Source organism: Procambarus clarkii, chromosome 44 (genome assembly GCF_040958095.1).
Source record: "Procambarus clarkii isolate CNS0578487 chromosome 44, FALCON_Pclarkii_2.0, whole genome shotgun sequence".
NCBI classification, from domain to species: domain Eukaryota; kingdom Metazoa; phylum Arthropoda; class Malacostraca; order Decapoda; family Cambaridae; genus Procambarus; species Procambarus clarkii.
This window is the reverse complement of record NC_091193.1, coordinates 23,557,959-23,579,473: the sequence shown is the minus strand read 5'-3', so window position 1 is coordinate 23,579,473 and position 21,515 is coordinate 23,557,959. Positions and strand designations below refer to the sequence as shown.

The following is a 21,515-nucleotide window of genomic DNA, read 5'->3' as shown; positions in this document are numbered from 1 at the left end:
TTCCCTCATGTTGATGATTCTTGTGCATCTTGGGGCACCAAGAATTATCCTCATGGCCTCGTTCTGTATTACTTCAAGTTTGTCCAACACAGAGGAGGGGAAATTAATTAAGTGCAGAGCATTATAATCAACGAGAGATCTAACAAACATCATATAGAATAGTCTAGCATATTTAATATTGATACCAATATTCTTACCAGTAAGGTTCGCGTACCAGGGAAAACAGAAGAGTAAGGGGAGACATGATAACCACCTACAAAATTCTCAGGGGAATTGAGAGGGTGGACAAAGACAAACTCTTCAGCACGGGTGGGACACGAACAAGGAGACACAGGTGGAAACTTAGTACCCAGATGAACCACAGACACATTAGAAAGAATTTTTTCAGTGTCAGAGTAGTTAGTAAATAGAATGCATTGGGCAGTGATGTGGTGGAGGCTGACTCCATACACAGTTTCAAATGTAGATATGATAGAGCCCAATAGGCTCAGGAACCTGTACACCAGTTGATTGACAGTTGAGAGGCGGGACCAAAGAGCCAGAGCTCAACCTCCGCAAACTCAACTAGGTGAGTACAACTAGGTGAGTACAGCCCTTTTCTGGTAGATATTGTATTTCTCATTTCTGATGATTTCTTACGTTGATTGTATTACTTATGGTGATTGTATTACTTATACTGATTGTATTTCTTATGGTGATTGTATTTCTTATGATAGATGTATGTGTGGTGGGGCCTGGTAAGGAGGGTGGAGCTGGTCTCACGCAGGCGTCAGTGTAGGACCTCACTACCCAGCACCAGCTGAACCTCCTTCCACTTCTCTTGAACATGATCTGGACAACTAAAGATGCTATTGGTATCTGTCTTTTAGTTATAAATGCCTAGAAGTGTGTGTGTGTAGCCAGACATTGTCTCTAAGACGACCCCGCAGAGCTCCGCGGGGAGCTGAACACTTTGTTTATGTCTTATATGTTGTTTGTTGTTTATCTTGTGTCCTGACATAACTGTCATTATGTTTACTCTCTTGATTGATCTTTCTTGTATATAAACAATTTGCTTGTTGAAGCTTTTCGTCCCGTCAGTCCAAGCACCATCACACCAGTTCTGTGTTCTCAGGGAAGAGTTGTATTTTCTAGTCAGCTTTTGGAAAATAAAAGACTTTTGGGTTTCCTGTGGATATGTTTAGCTGCTGAGCCGGACATGACGGAACAACCGTGGACATCTTCAAGAGAAAACTGGACTGTTTTCTAAGGGAAGTTCCGGACCAACCGGGCTGTGGTGGGTATGTGGGCCTGCGGGCCGCTCCAAGCAACAGCCTGGTGGACCAAACTCTCACAAGTCAAGCCTGGCCTCGGGCCGGGCTTGGGGAGTAGAAGAACTCCCAGAACCCCATCAAGCAGGTATCAAGCAGCCGTGTCCTACGGTGCTGTGGAGGGCTGCTTCCGGGCCTTCTACGGCGCCTTCTTCACTCCAGGTGGGGCTGCTACAGCCTTAACGTGCACTCACCTAGTTGTGCTCGCGGGGGTTGAACTCTGACTTTTTGGTCTTGTAAATTTTTGGCCATTGTAAATATTTATGGTAAAATATACCCAGCTCAGTGTGTCCTGACACAGCTCAGTGTGTCCTGACGCAGCTCACCACCCAGCTCAGTGCGTCCTGACGCAGCTCAACACCCAGCTCAGTGTGTCCTGACGCAGCTGACCACCCAGCTCAGTGTGTCCTGACGCAGCTGACCACCCAGCTCAGTGTGTCCTGACGCAGCTCACCACCCAGCTCAGTGTGTCCTGACGCAGCTGACCACCCAGCTCAGTGTGTCCTGACGCAGCTGACCACCCAGCTCAGTGTGTCCTGACGCAGCTCACCACCCAGCTCAGTGTGTCCTGACGCAGCTGACCACCCAGCTCAGTGTGTCCTGACGCAGCTCACCACCCAGCTCAGTGTGTCCTGACGCAGCTCAACACCCAGCTCAGTGTGTCCTGACGCAGCTCACCACCCAGCTCAGTGTGTCCTGACGCAGCTCACCACCCAGCTCAGTGTGTCCTGACGCAGCCCAACAAGAGCAAAACAATAACACACAGGGGCAAGCAACAAGAGAGGACCCACCAGCAGCACTGACGGGCCGGGGGCCCCTCGACCCCGGGCCACACACGCGGGCCAAACACGCACCAACAAACAGATCACAAACACACAAACACACAGGTGCCGAGGCCGCCACACTGAAGGCCGCGCTCCTAACATTTAGCTGACAAAATAAACCCAAACTGAAGAGGTTCCCAGGTATGGTGGGTGGTAGTGGGTGGTGGGTGGTGGTGGGTGGTGGTGGTGGTGGGTGGTAGTGGGTGGTGGTGGGTGGTGGTGGTGGGTGGTGGTGGTGGTGGGTGGTGGTGGTGGGTGGTGGTGGGTGGTGGTGGGTGGTGGTGGGTGGTGGGTGGTGGTGGGTGGTGGTGGGTGGTGGTGGGTGGTGGGTGGTGGTGGGTGGTGGTGGGTGGTGGTGGTGGGTGGTGGTGGTGGGTGGTGGTGGGTGGTGGTGGATGGTGGTGGGTGGTGGTGGGTGGTGGTGGTGGGTGGTGGTGGGTGGTGGGTGGTGGGTGGTGGTGGGTGGTGGTGGGTGGTGGTGGTGGGTGGTGGGTGGTGGTGGTGGGTGGTGGTGGTGGGTGGTGGTGGTGGGTGGTGGTGGGTGGTGGTGGGTGGTGGTGGTGGTGGGTGGTGGTGGGTGGTGGTGGGTGGTGGTGGTGGGTGGTGGTGGGTGGTGGTGGTGGGTGGTGGTGGGCCACAGCTCCCAGGTGTGGTGGTGGGCCACAGCTCCCAGGTGTGGTGGTGGGCCATAGCTCCCAGGTGTGGTGGGTGGTGGTGGGTTGTGTGGACCACAGCTCCCAGCTACCTTGAGTTGGATTACCAGATGTGGCAATACTACGAGACAGCACCAGTGATATCAATAGTATTATCATTGCTGTGGGGTCTCTGGATGTGAACGTTCTCATAATCCATCCTATCATTTTCCTGGCCGCCGCCGCTATATTTGCTCGGTTATGTTCACTAAATGTCAGGTCGTCAGACATCATAATTCCCAGATCTTTTACATGTTGCTTTCCTTCTATGAGTAGGTCTGAGTGTGTCCTGTACCCTGTGTTAAGTTCCTCGTTTACACCATAACTCACCACCTGGAACTTGTCACTGTTAAACACCATGTTATTTTCTGTTGCCCAGTCGAAGACTTTATTAATATCTCCATAGAAGCTTATCAGTGTCTTCTATAGAGGAAAATTTCATGCCGATTTTTTAATCATCTGCAAAGGATGACACGAAACTATGACTAGTATTTTTGTCAATATCCGAGATAATAATGAGAAACAGCAGTGGTGCCAGGACTGTGCCCTGGGGTACAGAGATTTTCACTGCACTTATACTGATCATATTTAATTGACTGTTGCTCTCGGCATTCTGTTTGACAGAAAGTTCCAACGCCCCACTTTACCCGTTATACCCATTGATCTCATTTTATGAGCAATCACTCCATGGTCACATTTGTCAAGAGCCTTAGCAAAGTCTGTGTATACAACATCTGCATTTTGCTTTTTTTCTAAAGCTTCTGTGATTATGTCATAGTGGTTGAGTAACTGTGACAGACAGGATCTTCCCGCTCTATATCCATGTTGTCCGGGGTTGTGTAGTTCATTATTTTCCATAAAACTGGAAATTTGATTCTCAATCACTCTTTCAAAAACTTTTATTATGTGTGACGTTAGTGCAACTGGTCTATAATTTTTTGCCAAGGCTTTACTACCCTCCCTGTGCAGAGGAGCTATATCTGCAGATTTAAGTGCTGCTGGTATCTCCCCTGTATCCAGGCTCTAATCGGTTCAGGAACTGAACCCCCCCTAAATTCGTTTAGCTAAGCAAATAACAATCTTTTGACGTTAGTTACATAATTGTGTAACTAGCAATATGTAATGCATGTACATATATTTATATATACATATATATATATATATATATATATATATATATATATATATATATATATATATATATATATATATATATATATATATATATATATATAACTGAAAACTCACACCCCAGAAGTGACTCGAACCCATACTCCCACAACTGGTATGTACAGGGACGCCTTAATCCGCTTGACCATCACGACCGGACAAAAGGAAGTGATAGCCGAGGCTATATGAACCACTTCCCCGCCGGCACTCGGATGGTAATCTTGGGCATAGCATTTTATCAAATCACCTCATTCTTTGGGGCACACGTGAGGAACACAAATGCAAACAAGCCTGAATGGTCCCCAGGACTATATACAACTGAAAACTCACACCCCAGAAGTGACTCGAACCCATACTCCCACAACTGGTATGTACAGGGACGCCTTAATCCGCTTGACCATCACGACCGGACAAAAGGAAGTGATAGCCGAGGCTATATGAACCACTTCCCCGCCGGCACTCGGATGGTAATCTTGGGCATAGCATTTTATCAAATCACCTCATTCTTTGGGGCACACGTGAGGAACACAAATGCAAACAAGCCTGAATGGTCCCCAGGACTATATACAACTGAAAACTCACACCCCAGAAGTGACTCGAACCCATACTCCCACAACTGGTATGTACAGGGACGCCTTAATCCGCTTGACCATCACGACCGGACAAAAGGAAGTGATAGCCGAGGCTATATGAACCACTTCCCCGCCGGCACTCGGATGGTAATCTTGGGCATAGCATTTTATCAAATCACCTCATTCTTTGGGGCACACGTGAGGAACACAAATGCAAACAAGCCTGAATGGTCCCCAGGACTATATACAACTGAAAACTCACACCTCAGAAGTGACTCGAACCCATACTCCCACAACTGGTATGTACAGGGACGCCTTAATCCGCTTGACCATCACGACCGGACAAAAGGAAGTGATAGCCGAGGCTATATGAACCACTTCCCCGCCGGCACTCGGATGGTAATCTTGGGCATAGCATTTTATCAAATCACCTCATTCTTTGGGGCACACGTGAGGAACACAAATGCAAACAAGCCTGAATGGTCCCCAGGACTATATACAACTGAAAACTCACACCCCAGAAGTGACTCGAACCCATACTCCCACAACTGGTATGTACAGGGACGCCTTAATCCGCTTGACCATCACGACCGGACAAAAGGAAGTGATAGCCGAGGCTATATGAACCACTTCCCCGCCGGCACTCGGATGGTAATCTTGGGCATAGCATTTTATCAAATCACCTCATTCTTTGGGGCACACGTGAGGAACACAAATGCAAACAAGCCTGAATGGTCCCCAGGACTATATACAACTGAAAACTCACACCCCAGAAGTGACTCGAACCCATACTCCCACAACTGGTATGTACAGGGACGCCTTAATCCGCTTGACCATCACGACCGGACAAAAGGAAGTGATAGCCGAGGCTATATGAACCACTTCCCCGCTGGCACTCGGATGGTAATCTTGGGCATAGCATTTTATCAAATCACCTCATTCTTTGGGGCACACGTGAGGAACACAAATGCAAACAAGCCTGAATGGTCCCCAGGACTATATACAACTGAAAACTCACACCCCAGAAGTGACTCGAACCCATACTCCCACAACTGGTATGTACAGGGACGCCTTAATCCGCTTGACCATCACGACCGGACAAAAGGAAGTGATAGCCGAGGCTATATGAACCACTTCCCCGCCGGCACTCGGATGGTAATCTTGGGCATAGCATTTTATCAAATCACCTCATTCTTTGGGGCACACGTGAGGAACACAAATGCAAACAAGCCTGAATGGTCCCCAGGACTATATACAACTGAAAACTCACACCCCAGAAGTGACTCGAACCCATACTCCCACAACTGGTATGTACAGGGACGCCTTAATCCGCTTGACCATCACGACCGGACAAAAGGAAGTGATAGCCGAGGCTATATGAACCACTTCCCCGCCGGCACTCGGATGGTAATCTTGGGCATAGCATTTTATCAAATCACCTCATTCTTTGGGGCACACGTGAGGAACACAAATGCAAACAAGCCTGAATGGTCCCCAGGACTATATACAACTGAAAACTCACACCCCAGAAGTGACTCGAACCCATACTCCCACAACTGGTATGTACAGGGACGCCTTAATCCGCTTGACCATCACGACCGGACAAAAGGAAGTGATAGCCGAGGCTATATGAACCACTTCCCCGCCGGCACAAACTTCCCTGTTTGGCATACACTTCCCTGCATTTGTGTTCCTCACGTGTGCCCCAAAGAATGAGGTGATTTGATAAAATGCTATGCCCAAGATTACCCTCCGAGTGCCGGCGGGGAAGTGGTTCATATAGCCTCGGCTATCACTTCCTTTTGTCCGGTCGTGATGGTCAAGCGGATTAAGGCGTCCCTGTACATACCAGTTGTGGGAGTATGGGTTCGAGTCACTTCTGGGGTGTGAGTTTTCAGTTGTATATAGTCCTGGGGACCATTCAGGCTTGTTTGCATTTGTGTTCCTCACGTGTGCCCCAAAGAATGAGGTGATTTGATAAAATGCTATGCCCAAGATTACCATCCGAGTGCCGGCGGGGAAGTGGTTCATATAGCCTCGGCTATCACTTCCTTTTGTCCGGTCGTGATGGTCAAGCGGATTAAGGCGTCCCTGTACATACCAGTTGTGGGAGTATGGGTTCGAGTCACTTCTGGGGTGTGAGTTTTCAGTTGTATATAGTCCTGGGGACCATTCAGGCTTGTTTGCATTTGTGTTCCTCACGTGTGCCCCAAAGAATGAGGTGATTTGATAAAATGCTATGCCCAAGATTACCATCCGAGTGCCGGCGGGGAAGTGGTTCATATAGCCTCGGCTATCACTTCCTTTTGTCCGGTCGTGATGGTCAAGCGGATTAAGGCGTCCCTGTACATACCAGTTGTGGGAGTATGGGTTCGAGTCACTTCTGGGGTGTGAGTTTTCAGTTGTATATAGTCCTGGGGACCATTCAGGCTTGTTTGCATTTGTGTTCCTCACGTGTGCCCCAAAGAATGAGGTGATTTGATAAAATGCTATGCCCAAGATTACCATCCGAGTGCCGGCGGGGAAGTGGTTCATATAGCCTCGGCTATCACTTCCTTTTGTCCGGTCGTGATGGTCAAGCGGATTAAGGCGTCCCTGTACATACCAGTTGTGGGAGTATGGGTTCGAGTCACTTCTGGGGTGTGAGTTTTCAGTTGTATATAGTCCTGGGGACCATTCAGGCTTGTTTGCATTTGTGTTCCTCACGTGTGCCCCAAAGAATGAGGTGATTTGATAAAATGCTATGCCCAAGATTACCATCCGAGTGCCGGCGGGGAAGTGGTTCATATAGCCTCGGCTATCACTTCCTTTTGTCCGGTCGTGATGGTCAAGCGGATTAAGGCGTCCCTGTACATACCAGTTGTGGGAGTATGGGTTCGAGTCACTTCTGGGGTGTGAGTTTTCAGTTGTATATAGTCCTGGGGACCATTCAGGCTTGTTTGCATTTGTGTTCCTCACGTGTGCCCCAAAGAATGAGGTGATTTGATAAAATGCTATGCCCAAGATTACCATCCGAGTGCCGGCGGGGAAGTGGTTCATATAGCCTCGGCTATCACTTCCTTTTGTCCGGTCGTGATGGTCAAGCGGATTAAGGCGTCCCTGTACATACCAGTTGTGGGAGTATGGGTTCGAGTCACTTCTGGGGTGTGAGTTTTCAGTTGTATATAGTCCTGGGGACCATTCAGGCTTGTTTGCATTTGTGTTCCTCACGTGTGCCCCAAAGAATGAGGTGATTTGATAAAATGCTATGCCCAAGATTACCATCCGAGTGCCGGCGGGGAAGTGGTTCATATAGCCTCGGCTATCACTTCCTTTTGTCCGGTCGTGATGGTCAAGCGGATTAAGGCGTCCCTGTACATACCAGTTGTGGGAGTATGGGTTCGAGTCACTTCTGGGGTGTGAGTTTTCAGTTGTATATAGTCCTGGGGACCATTCAGGCTTGTTTGCATTTGTGTTCCTCACGTGTGCCCCAAAGAATGAGGTGATTTGATAAAATGCTATGCCCAAGATTACCATCCGAGTGCCGGCGGGGAAGTGGTTCATATAGCCTCGGCTATCACTTCCTTTTGTCCGGTCGTGATGGTCAAGCGGATTAAGGCGTCCCTGTACATACCAGTTGTGGGAGTATGGGTTCGAGTCACTTCTGGGGTGTGAGTTTTCAGTTGTATATAGTCCTGGGGACCATTCAGGCTTGTTTGCATTTGTGTTCCTCACGTGTGCCCCAAAGAATGAGGTGATTTGATAAAATGCTATGCCCAAGATTACCATCCGAGTGCCGGCGGGGAAGTGGTTCATATAGCCTCGGCTATCACTTCCTTTTGTCCGGTCGTGATGGTCAAGCGGATTAAGGCGTCCCTGTACATACCAGTTGTGGGAGTATGGGTTCGAGACACTTCTGGGGTGTGAGTTTTCAGTTGTATATAGTCCTGGGGACCATTCAGGCTTGTTTGCATATATATATATATATATATATATATATATATATATATATATATATATATATATATATATATATGTCGTACCTAGTAGCCAGAACGCACTTCTCAGCCTACTATGCAAGGCCCGATTTGCCTAATAAGCCAAGTTTTCATGAAATAATTGATTTTCGACTACCTAACCTACCTAACCTAACCTAACCTAACTTTTTCGGCTACCTAACCCAACCTAACCTATAAAGATAGGTTAGGTTAGGTTAGGTAGGGTTGGTTAGGTTCGGTCATATATCTACGTTAATTTTAACTCCAATAAAAAAAAATTGACCTCATATATAATGAAATGGGTAGCTTTATCATTTCATAAGAAAAAAATTAGAGAAAATATATTAATTCAGGAAAACTTGGCTTAATAGGCAAATCGGGCCTTGCATAGTAGGCTGAGAAGTGCGTTCTGGCTACTAGGTACGACATATATATATATATATATATATATATATATATATATATATATATATATATATATATATATATATATATGTACACAATAATTTACACAAATACACACATCAATGGTCTTTTATATCGCAAGTGATTCCTGGTTGATACCTGGTTGATGGGGTTCTGGGAGTTCTTCTACTCCCCAAGCCCGGCCCGAGGCCAGGCTTGACTTGTGAGTTTGGTCCACCAGGCTGTTGCTTGGAGCGACCCGCAGGCCCACATACCCACCACAGCCCGGTTGGTCAGGCACTCCTTGGACGAAACAATCTAGTTTCGTCTTGAAGATGTCCACGGTTGTTCCGGCAATATTTCTTATGCTCGCTGGGAGGGTGTTGAACAACCGCGGATCTCTGATGTTTATACAGTGTTCTCTGATTGTGCCTATGGCACCTCTGCTCTTCACTGGTTCTATTCTGCATTTTCTTCCATATCGTTCACTCCAGTACGTTGTTATTTTACAGTGTAGATTTGGGACCTGGGGCCAGATTCACGAAAGAACTTACGCAAACACTTACGAACGTGTACATCTTTCCTCAATCTTTGACGGCTTTGGTTTCATTTATTAAACAGTTTACAAGCATGAAAAGTTGCCAATCAACTGTTGTTATTGTTATAAACAGCCTCCTGGTGCTTCGGATCTCATTAACTCTTTAATAATTGTAAACAAAGCCGCCAAAGATTGAGAAAAGATGTAAAGGTTTGTAAGTGCTTGCGTAAGTGCTTTCGTGAATCTGACCCCTGGCCCTCCAGTATCTTCCACGTGTATATTATTTGATATCTCTCTCGTCTCCTTTCTAGTGAGTACATTTGGAGGGCTTTGAGACGATCCCAATAATTTATGTGCTTTATCGCGTCTATGCGTGCCGTATATGTTCTCTGTATTCCCTCTATTTCAGCAATCTCTCCTGCTCTGAAGGGGAAAGTGAGTACTGAGCAGTACTCAAGACGGGACAATACAAGTGACTTGAAGAGTACAACCATTGTGATGGGATCCCTGGATTTCAAAGTACTCGTAATCCATCCTACCATTTTTCTGGCTGACGCAATATTTGCTTGGTTATGCTCCCTAAACGTTAGGTCGTCAGACATCATTATTCCAAAATCCTTTAAATGCTGCTTTCCTACTATGGTCACATTTGATTGTGTTTTGTACCCTGTATTATGTTTAAGGTCCTCATTTTTACCGTACCTGAGTACCTGGAATTTATCACTGTTAAACATCATGTTATTTTCTGATGCCCAGTCGAAAACTTTAATAATATCAGCTTGAAGTTTTTCAATGTCTTCAGCCGAGGTAATTTTCATACTGATTTTTGTGTCATCTGCAAAGGATGATACGAAGCTGTGACTTGTATTTTTGTCTATATCTGATATGAGAATAAGGAAAAGCAGCGGTGCAAGGACTGTACCCTAAGGTACAGAGCTTTTAACTGCGCACGGACTAGATTTTATATGGTTGACTGTTACTCGCTGAGTCCTGTTTGACAGAAAACTGAGTATCCAGCGTCCTACTTTACCGGTTATTCCCATTGACTTCATTTTGTGTGCTATCACGCCTTGGTCACATTTATCGAAAGCCTTTGCGAAGTCCGTGTATATCACATCAGCATTCTGTTTTTCTTCTAATGCCTCAGTGACTTTGTTGTAGTGATCAAGTAGCTGTGAGAGGCATGATCTTCCCGCTCGAAATCCATGTTGGCCTGGGTTGTGAAGGTCATTGGTCTCCATGAAATTGGTGGCCTGACTCCTAATTACTCTCTCAAATACTTTTATTATGTGCGACGTTAGTGCAACTGGTCTATAATTCTCTGTCAATGCTTTGCTCCCCTCCCTTGTGTAGAGGGGCTATGTGTGATTCAACAAGAGGCTCACAACAGTCACTATACAAGGCACTTTACATCTATGGTGAGTCACACAGTTACTAGTGTTGCTCCACACCCACCCAACTGGGCGGCAGCTTTACAGTCATGTTCTCCACACCCACCCAACTGGGCGGCAGCTTTACAGTCATGTGCAGCATTACCTACAGTAAGCAAATTTTGGATACTTGACTAAGAATCCTGGAAGTACATCATTATGAATGAAGTACTTACACATTTCTTGGACACTATTGATGGTGTTATCCCTGAATTCCGCGATTTTTTCACATTCCATTATATAATAACGCAAAGTATGCGAATAGTTCTGCTGACAGAGTTTACATTTAGTCAAATCTACATCAGCAGATGTTACAAACTCCCAGAGGTACTTGTAGCCGAGCCTAAGCCTAGCAGTGGTAACATCTAGAAGTCTGTTAACATTATTGGATGACCCATAGACGTGCGGTTCTTCCTGCATAATAGAACGATGGTAGATGGAGTAACTGGTGTGAATTTCACTTTGCCTCAAGTCTTCGAGATTTTATTGATTAATATTCCTGGAATATTGCTGCCCTCAGGCTGCTCAAAGGCAGTCCAAGTTGGTAATCAATTCCCTCTTTACGAGCGAAAGTCTTGGCCAACTCATCTGTTCTATCATGCATTCGGAGACCAATATGGGAAGGAATCCACAGGAGACAAACTAAGACTCCATCATTGATTATTTCACTATATCTGTGTCTAGCTTCAGAGACAAGCACGTCACAGTTATGCCTTGCGGAGCTGAGGGCAGTCAAGGATGACAAGGAGTCAAGAAGGGAGAAAACAATGACTCCAATTATCTGTTGTTGGAGGGCAGAGGGTAGTGGGCACTATACCCCAGGCGAGGCGCCCCCCCCCCTCCCCAGGCACCCATACCCAAATAAACATTCTTAATTACAGCCACTTAACCAGCCGCCCTCATAACAGCCAAGACGCTCGTAGCAAATACCATCTCAACTTTGTCTTGCTGCGTCAGACCACACACCCTACCTCTCCCAGCCTGCCTGGTGCAGGTCACCACTCTGGGTCTACCTCTCCCAGCCTGCCTGGTGCAGGTCACCGCCCTGGGCCACCTCTCCCAGCCTGCCTGGTGCAGGTCACCACTCTGGGCCTCCCTCTCCCAGCCTGCCTGGTGCAGGTCACCACTCTGGGCCTCCCTCTCCCAGCCTGCCTGGTGCAGGTCACCGCCCTGGGTCTACCTCTCCCAGCCTGCCTGGTGCAGGTCACCGCCCTGGGCCTCCCTCTCCCAGCCTGCCTGGTGCAGGTTACCGCCCTGGGCCTCCCTCTCCCAGCCTGCCTGGTGCAGGTCACCACCCTGGGCCTCCCTCTCCCAGCCTGCCTGGTGCAGGTCACCACCCTGGGCCTACCTCTCCCAGCCTGCCTGGTGCAGGTCACCGCCCTGGGCCACCTCTCCTAGCCTGCCTGGTGCAGGTCACCGCCCTGGGCCTACCTCTCCCAGCCTGCCTGGTGCAGGTCACCGCCCTGGGCCACCTCTCCTAGCCTGCCTGGTGCAGGTCACCGCCCTGGGCCTCCCTCTCCCAGCCTGCCTGGTGCAGGTCACCATCCTGGGCCTCCCTCTCCCAGCCTGCCTGGTGCAGGTCACCACCCTGGGCCTACCTCTCCCAGCCTGCCTGGTGCAGGTCACCACCCTGGGCCTCCCTCTCCCAGCCTGCCTGGTGCAGGTCACCACCCTGGGCCTCCCTCTCCCAGCCTGCCTGGTGCAGGTCACCGCCCTGGGCCTACCTCTCCCAGCCTGCCTGGTGCAGGTCACCACCCTGGGCCTCCCTCTCCCAGCCTGCCTGGTGCAGGTCACCGCCCTGGGCCTCCCTCTCCCAGCCTGCCTGGTGCAGGTCACCACCCTGGGCCTCCCTCTCCCAGCCTGCCTGGTGCAGGTCACCGCCCTGGGCCACCTCTCCTAGCCTGCCTGGTGCAGGTCACCGCCCTAGGCCTACCTCTCTCAGCCTGCCTGGTGCAGGTCACCGCCCTGGGCCTCCCTCTCCCAGCCTGCCTGGTGCAGGTCACCGCTCTGGGCCTCCCTCTCCCAGCCTGCCTGGTGCAGGTCACCACCCTGGGCCTACCTCTCCCAGCCTGCCTGGTGCAGGTCACCGCCCTGGGTCACCTCTCCCAGCCTGCCTGGTGCAGGTCACCGCTCTGGGCCTCCCTCTCCCAGCCTGCCTGGTGCAGGTCACCGCCCTGGGCCTACCTCTCCCAGCCTGCCTGGTGCAGGTCACCGCCCTGGGCCTCCCTCTCCCAGCCTGCCTGGTGCAGGTCACCGCCCTGGGCCTACCTCTCCCAGCCTGCCTGGTGCAGGTCACCGCCCTGGGCCACCTCTCCCAGCCTGCCTGGTGCAGGTCACCGCCCTGGGCCACCTCTCCCAGCCTGCCTGGTGCAGGTCACCGCCCTGGGCCTCCCTCTCCCAGCCTGCCTGGTGCAGGTCACCACCCTGGGCCACCTCTCCCAGCCTGCCTGGTGCAGGTCACCGCCTTGGGCCACCTCTCCCAGCCTGCCTGGTGCAGGTCACCACCCTGGGCCACCTCTCCCAGCCTGCCTGGTGCAGGTCACCGCCCTGGGCCACCTCTCCCAGCCAGCCTGGTGCAGGTCACCGCCCTGGGCCTCCCTCTCCCAGCCTGCCTGGTGCAGGTCACCGCCCTGGGCCACCTCTCCCAGCCTGCCTGGTGCAGGTCACCGCCCTGGGCCTACCTCTCCCAGCCTGCCTGGTGCAGGTCACCGCCCTGGGCCTACCTCTCCCAGCCTGCCTGGTGCAGGTCACCGCCCTGGGCCTACCTCTCCTAGCCTGCCTGGTGCAGGTCACAATAAACTGGCTGCCTCCGGCGGTAACAGTACAGCCCGTCCTCCACAAATGCGGAGGTAAATGTAACAGCGCCATAAGTGCAATTATGTACTATGTATGACAGTCAGGAATTGTACTTATTTTCAATTAGTATTAAACCGTACTGTCAAATATAGTGAATATTTGAGTTTACCTGAAAAGGTGGATAGAAAACCACGACCTAACCTAACCGTCTTAGTTTTTGAAGATAAGCATTTTATTGCTTCCTAATTAGAATTACTACTTAACCTATAGCTATATTGATATTACAGTTTTATAAAAAATAAAATAAAAATAAATTATTTCAGAAAATTGTAAAGTAACTCAGGATATTTTCAAATTTTGTATAAAATCTTTATTGTTTAATAAAACTGAAAATGAAATTCCTGATATTTAAAACTTTGTTATAGCGAACTGATCTTTGAAACTTCATCCTAAAATTCCGAGTGACTTAACAGAAAACAAGAATTAATGGGGAGGTAAATGTAACAGCCCCATAAGTGCAATTATGTACTATGTATGACAGTTAGGAAATGTACTTATTACACTTGGTATTAAAACGTACTGTCAATTCGGAGGATGAGTTGTGTCAATATCTGGGACGCTAAAATGCCTAGCCAAGACCTGCCTTGTTAGTCATGGTGATAAGACTCCCAAGACTTGGTGACACACACACACACACACACACACACACACACACACACACACACGTCCGACACCAGACCTGGTGACATACACACACACACACACACACACACACACACGTCCGACACCAGACCTGGTGACATACACACACACACACACACACACACACACACACACACACACACACACACACACACACACACACACACACACACACACACACACACACACACACACACACACACGCACACACACACACACACACGCACACACACGTCCGACACAAGAGCCGGGTGATATACTCACATGTCGAACATGTCGACGTTGACGCGGGTGGCGGCGGTGAGGACGGCAGCGTGAGTGAGGAGGGCGCGAGGGTGCAAGACATTGGCGCCCTGGTCCTTGGGCGTCAGGATGAGGATCTGCTTGGTGGTGCCGGCGCCCTCCCCCAGACTCTTCTCCACGTAGGCCAGCTCCTGCTCCAGCCGCCCGCCCTCTGTAACACACAAACACACCTGTTGTACACCACACACTACACACCTGCTTCATGCCACACACCAGCTGTTACACACTGCCTCGGACACCTGCACCTGCCCCAACGTCTCATCTTCTGCTTCAAGATAAACAACACGCCATCCTGTCGTAGAAAGGTAGATAGGTAGACAGGTAGACAAGAGGGAAGATGGTAGATATGGAGCCCGAGCGTCGTACTCATTACCCTCTGAAATATAAGCTAATCATTAGATGCAGAATATTATAAAATATACCAAACCAAACCTTCTTCAACACTAAAACTCCATACACAAAACATACACACACTAACCGTAGAAGTGTACAAACTCTGCACAAACAGAGGTTAACGGTGTAATCAACTGTTGGTGAGGGCAGCCGGCAGTCCACCGCGGGGACCACAGCCTGGGGGATCAGCCGCCCTCTGGCAGGCTTTATTGATGACGCAGACGACGAGTCACGATAACGGGGCTCCAGATATGATGACCAGACAACTCATCACAAGATGATGAGACGGCGACGCGTCGCTCCGTCCTGGACCCATTATCAAGTCGAGATGTCGTCGTGTCTCCATCTTGTGGTGAGTGGTTTGGTCACCCTCAGAGATTACTCTGAAGAAGTGTTACTACAGCTTCTCAAGGAGGTGCTGGGGTGGTCATGAGGTGATGGGCCCTTAACGTTGACACAACTGCCTCTTAGTGGCGGCTTGTTGCATCTAACCTTCCAGCAAGTGTCCGCCAGACCTCGCGGGACTTCCTTATATCTCTGCTATATCTCGCCCCACATGTGTACACCGTAATCCACATCTGTTGTAAGAGCTCACAATAATTCGCCTGTTTAATTACACGGCCCCAGCCACATCCTCACTATCGACACGTGAAGCATCACCAAAGTGGCGCTGATCAACAGTGTGACTGACCACACCGTCAAACGGGAGGCCTGTTGAAGACCGAACCCCACCATGGAGGCCAGCCCCTGCTCCAGCACCCCACCACGGTGGCTAGCCCCTGCTCCAGCACCCCACCATGGGGGCCAGCCCCTGCTCCAGCACCCCACCATGGTGGCCAGCCCCTGCTCCAGCACCCCACCATGGGGGCCAGCCCCTGCTCCAGCACCCCACCATGGTGGCCAGCCCCTGCTCCAGCACCCCACAATGGGGGCCAGCCCCTGCTCCAGCACCCCACCATGGGGGCCAGCCCCTGCTCCAGCACCCCACCATGGTGGCCAGCCCCCTGCTCCAGCACCCCACCATGGGGGCCAGCCCGTGCTCCAGCACCCCACCATGGGGGCCAGGCCCCTGCTCCAGCACCCCACCATGGTGGCCAGCCCCTGCTCCAGCACCCCCACCATGGGGGCCAGCCCCGGCTCCAGCACCCCCACCATGGTGGCCAGCCCCTGCTCCAGCACCCCACCATGGGGGCCAGCCCCTGCTCCAGCACCCCACCATGGTGGCCAGCCCCCTGCTCCAGCACCCCCACCATGGTGGCCAGCCCCTGCTCCAGCACCCCCACCATGGTGGCCAGCCCCTGCTCCAGCACCCCACCATGGTGGCCAGCCCCCTGCTCCAGCACCCCCACCATGGTGGCCAGCCCCTGCTCCAGCACCCCACCATGGTGGCCAGCCCCCTGCTCCAGCACCCCCACCATGGTGGCCAGCCCCTGCTCCAGCACCCCACCATGGGGGCCCAGCCCCTGCTCCAGCACCCCCACCATGGGGGCCAGCCCCTGCTCCAGCACCCCCACCATGGGGGCCAGCCCCTGCTCCAGCACCCCCACCATGGTGGCCAGCCCCTGTTCCAGCACCCCCACCATGGGGGCCAGCCCCCTGCTCCAGCACCCCACCATGGGGGCCAGCCAGCTGGGGAGGCCTGGCCTGACCCACAACCGCCCTCCATATGAGGGCCCCCAACTACCTTATTTGGTTGTTATTATGGTGTAATAAACGGTGTAGATGGTGGTGGTGGTGGTGGTGGTGGTGGTGGTGGTGGTGGTGGTGGGCACAGCTTTCACTTCCTCTCTTACTGCTGTAGACGGTCGTGCACTGCCCTCCATCACCTGGTCACACACCAGTCTGCTCAACCACACCACCAGCCCGGAGGCCAGGTCAGAGACCGGGCCGTGGGGACGCGGATCCTCGGAATCACCACAACGCAAGCAGGAGCGCCATCACTCCCTGAACGTACAACCACTCAACATCAGACTACAACAGCCAGCAACAAGGGCGTGGAATATAATTTAAATGTTAGAAGACCCAATACTAGAGAGATTAATCCAAGATGAGACGCCCCGCTCCCACAGCTGGTGGCCCAAGATGAGACGCCCCGCTCCCACAGCTGGTGGCCCAAGATGAGACGCCCCGCTCCCACAGCTGGTGGCCCAAGATGAGACGCCCCACTCCCACAGCTGGTGGCCCAAGATGAGACGCCCCGCTCCCACAGCTGGTGGCCCAAGTTGAGACGCCCCGCTCCCACAGCTGGTGGCCCAAGTTGAGACGCCCCACTCCCACAGCTGGTGGCCCAAGTTGAGACGCCCCGCTCCCACAGCTGGTGGCCCAAGTTGAGACGCCCCGGTCCCACAGCTGGTGGCCCAAGTTGAGACGCCCCGCTCCCACAGCTGGTGGCCCAAGTTGAGACGCCCCACTCCCACAGCTGGTGGCCCAAGATGAGACGCCCCGCTCCCACAGCTGGTGGCCCAAGTTGAGACGCCCCGCTCCCACAGCTGGTGGCCCAAGTTGAGACGCCCCGCTCCCACAGCTGGTGGCCCAAGTTGAGACGCCCCGCTCCCACAGCTGGTGGCCCAAGTTGAGACGCCCCGCTCCCACAGCTGGTGGCCCAAGTTGAGACGCCCCGCTCCCACAGCTGGTGGCCCAAGTTGAGACGCCCCACTCCCACAGCTGGTGGCCCAAGATGAGACGCCCCACTCCCACAGCTGGTGGCCCAAGATGAGACGCCCCACTCCCACAGCTGGTGGCCCAAGATGAGACGCCCCACTCCCACAGCTGGTGGCCCAAGTTGAGACGCCCCGCTCCCACAGCTGGTGGCCCAAGATGAGACGCCCCGCTCCCACAGCTGGTGGCCCAAGATGAGACGCCCCACTCCCACAGCTGGTGGCCCAAGATGAGACGCCCCACTCCCACAGCTGGTGGCCCAAGATGAGACGCCCCGCTCCCACAGCTGGTGGCCCAAGATGAGACGCCCCACTCCCACAGCTGGTGGCCCAAGAGCTTGGATCTACCGGAGAGAAATCATATCCCCCCAATACACAATTCCAACTTAAAATACAACCTAAAACACTCCACGAGAACAAATAATCAACAACAACCCTGCAACATAACAGCCAAACGTGTACACAAACATGCGAGTGTGTGTGTGGGTGTGTGCAACACAACACCAATACGCACATATGGTGACACACATGAATCAAAGCTGTGAAAGAGAGGCAGCTCCCCGACACGCGCCACCATCTTCCCAAACACACCAGCATGGTGTCAGCGAGGCGGCCAGCACGCTTCCTCAAAGAAAAAAGGAAGCCAGGGGTGAGGGAGGGGGGTGAGGGAGAGATGTGAGGAAGGGGGGTGAGGGAGAGGGGGGGTGAGGTTGTGCCGCCCCCTCCCCAACAGGTGAGGGAGAGTGTCACTCAGCCATGGACACTCAGCCAAATGTGATCATGGGGTGATAGCTCACAAAATGAGGTCAATGGGAATAACTGGAAAAGTAGGACGCTGGATACTCAATTTCCTGTCGAACAGAACACAAAGAGTAACAGCCAATCAGATAAAATCGAGTCCAAGCGATGTTAAAAGCTCTGTACCTCAAGGTACAGTCCTTGCACCACTACTGTTCCTTATTCTCATATCTGATATAGACAAAAATACACGCCACAGCTTCGTGTCGTCCTTTGCAGATGACACAAAAATCAGCATGAAAATTACCTCTGCGGAAGACATTGAAAAACTACAAGCAGATGTCAACAAAGTTTTTGATTGGGCAGCAGAAAATAACATGATGTTTAACAGTGATAAATTTCAGGTACTCAGGTACGGCAAAAATGAGGATCTGAAACATAATACAGGGTACAAAACACAATCGAATCTTCCCATAGTAGAAAAACAGCATGTCAAGGATTTGGGAATAATGATGTCCGACGATCTAACGTTTAAGGAGCATAACCAAGCAAATATCGCGTCAGCCAGAAAAATGATCGGATGGATTACGAGAACTTTCAAATCCAGGGATCCCATCACAATGGTTGTACTCTTCAAGTCACTTGTGCTGTCCCGTCTCGAGTACTGCTCAGTACTCACTTCCCCCTTCAGAGCAGGAGAGATTGCTGAAATAGAGGGAATACAGAGAACATATACGGCACGCATAGACGAGATAAAACACCTAAATTATTGGGATCGTCTCAAAGCTCTCCAAATGTACTCTCTAGAAAGGAGACGAGAGAGATACCAAATAATATACACATGGAAAATACTGGAGGGTCAGGTCCCAAATCTACACAGTAAAATAACAACGTACTGGAGTGAACGATATGGAAGAAAATGCAAGATTGAACCAGTGAAGAGCAGAGGTGCCATAGGCACAATCAGAGAGCACTGTATAAACATCAGAGGTCCACGGTTGTTCAACGTCCTCCCAGCGAGCATAAGAAATATTGCCGGAACAACCGTGGACATCTTCAAGAGAAAACTGGACGGTTTTCTAAGAGAAATTCCGGATCAGCCGGGCTGTGGTGGGTATGTGGGCCTGCGGGCCGCTCCAAGCAACAGCCTGGTGGACCAAACTCTCACAAGTCGAGCCTGGCCTCGGGCCGGGCTTGGGGAGTAGAAGAACTCCCAGAACCCCATCAACCAGGTATCAACCAGGTATCAACCAGGTATCAACCAGCCATCAGTAATGAGGGCCCGTGGGCCACTCTAGTATGGTTTAGATCCTCCTCCCCACCAACACGCCCACTATCAAGCCCAAGGGGGGGCCCAAACTGGACGGTTATCACTAATTACGGCCAGGATATGCTCACAAGGCGCTCCTAAACTACCCCCCGTCTTAATTATCTTGGCCAAGGTGGCTGTGTCGGCTCCCGCTTTGTGCTCCGCTCTACCATCTTCCCTGGATAATACATGTAACTCTTTCTCGACAGACCAACAAATATGAACACCGAAGTGTGGCTGTACACTCAGCACATGGGGTGTAGGCTCAGCACATGGGGTGTACACTCAGCACATGGGGTGTAGGCTCAGCACATGGGGTGTACACTCAGCACATGGGGTGTACACTCAGCACATGGGGTGTACACTCAGCACATGGGGTGTACACTCAGCACATGGGGTGTACACTCAGCACATGCGGTGAACACTCAGCACATGGGGTGTACACTCAGCACATGGGGTGTACACTCAGCACATGGGGTGTACACTCAGCACATGGGGTGTACACTCAGCACATGGGGTGTACACTCAGCACATGGGGTGTACACTCAGCACATGGGGTGTACACTCAGCACATGGGCCACGGTTATGTTGGTACACAGCTCCTGGCCCTAACAACACCACTCACGGCCTAGGCTACTCTGCCACAACGCATGAAATAACCATGGTAGGAAAAACTCATATATTTTCCTGGTGTGGCAACGGCCGCCCCTGGTGTGGCAACGGCCGCCCCTGGCGTGGCAACGGCCGCCCCTGGTGTGGCAACGGGCGCCCCTGGTGTGGCAACGGCCGCCCCTGGTGTGGCAACGGGCGCCCCTGGTGTGACAACGGCCGCCCCTGGTGTGGCAACGGCCGCCCCTGGTGTGGCAACGGCCGCCCCTGATGTGGCAACGGCCGCCCCTGGTGTGGCAACGGCCGCCCCTGGTGTGGCAACGGGCGCCCCTGGTGTGACAAGGGCGCCCCTGGTCTGGCAACGGGCGCCCCTGGTGTAGCAACGGCCGCCCCTGGTGTGGCAACGGCCGCCCCTGGTGTGGCAACGGCCGCCCCTGGTGTGGCAACAGGCGCCCCTGGTGTGACAAAGGGCGCCCCTGGTGTGGCAACGGGCGCCCCTGGTGTGACAAAGGGCGCCCCTGGTGTGGCAACGGGCGCCCCTGGTGTGGCAACGGCCGCCCCTGGTGTAGCAACGGGCGCCCCTGGTGTGGCAACGGGCGCCCCTGGTGTGGCAACGGCCGCCCCTGGTGTGGCAACGGGCGCCCCTGGTGTGACAAAGGGCGCCCCTGGTGTGGCAACGGGCGCCCCTGGTGTGGCAACGGGCGCCCCTGGTGTAGCAACGGGCGCCCCTGGTGTGACAAAGGGCGCCCCTGGTTTGGCAACGGGCGCCCCTGGTGTGGCAACGGGCGCCCCTGGTGTAGCAACGGCCGCCCCTGGTGTGGCAACGGGCGCCCCTGGTGTGGCAACGGGCGCCCCTGGTGTAGCAACGGCCGCCCCTGGTGTGGCAACGGGCGCCCCTGGTGTGGCAACGGGCGCCCCTGGTGTAGCAACGGCCGCCCCTGGTGTGGCAACGGGCGCCCCTGGTGTGGCAACGGGCGCCCCTGGTGTGACAAAGGGCGCCCCTGGTGTGGCAACGGCCGCCCCTGGTGTGACAACGGGTGCCCCTGGTGTAGCAACGGGCGCCCCTGGTGTGGCAACGGGCGCCCCTGGT

The 21,515-nt window shown here is 52.4% G+C and overlaps 2 protein-coding genes across 3 annotated transcripts in view; one reads left to right on the top strand and one right to left on the bottom strand.

Moving 5' to 3' along the window:
* The window catches only part of LOC138350263 (uncharacterized), a 273,690-nt gene that overhangs the window by 176,851 nt on the left and 75,324 nt on the right, over nt 1-21,515 (top strand). The window lies entirely within an intron of this gene.
* The window catches only part of ptc (protein patched), a 182,244-nt gene that overhangs the window by 102,401 nt on the left and 58,328 nt on the right, over nt 1-21,515 (bottom strand). Inside the window, exon 3 of the mRNA XM_069300836.1 lies at nt 14,681-14,870. Coding sequence (XP_069156937.1) covers nt 14,681-14,870 — 190 coding nt within the window. The remainder of the gene's footprint in view (nt 1-14,680; nt 14,871-21,515) is intronic.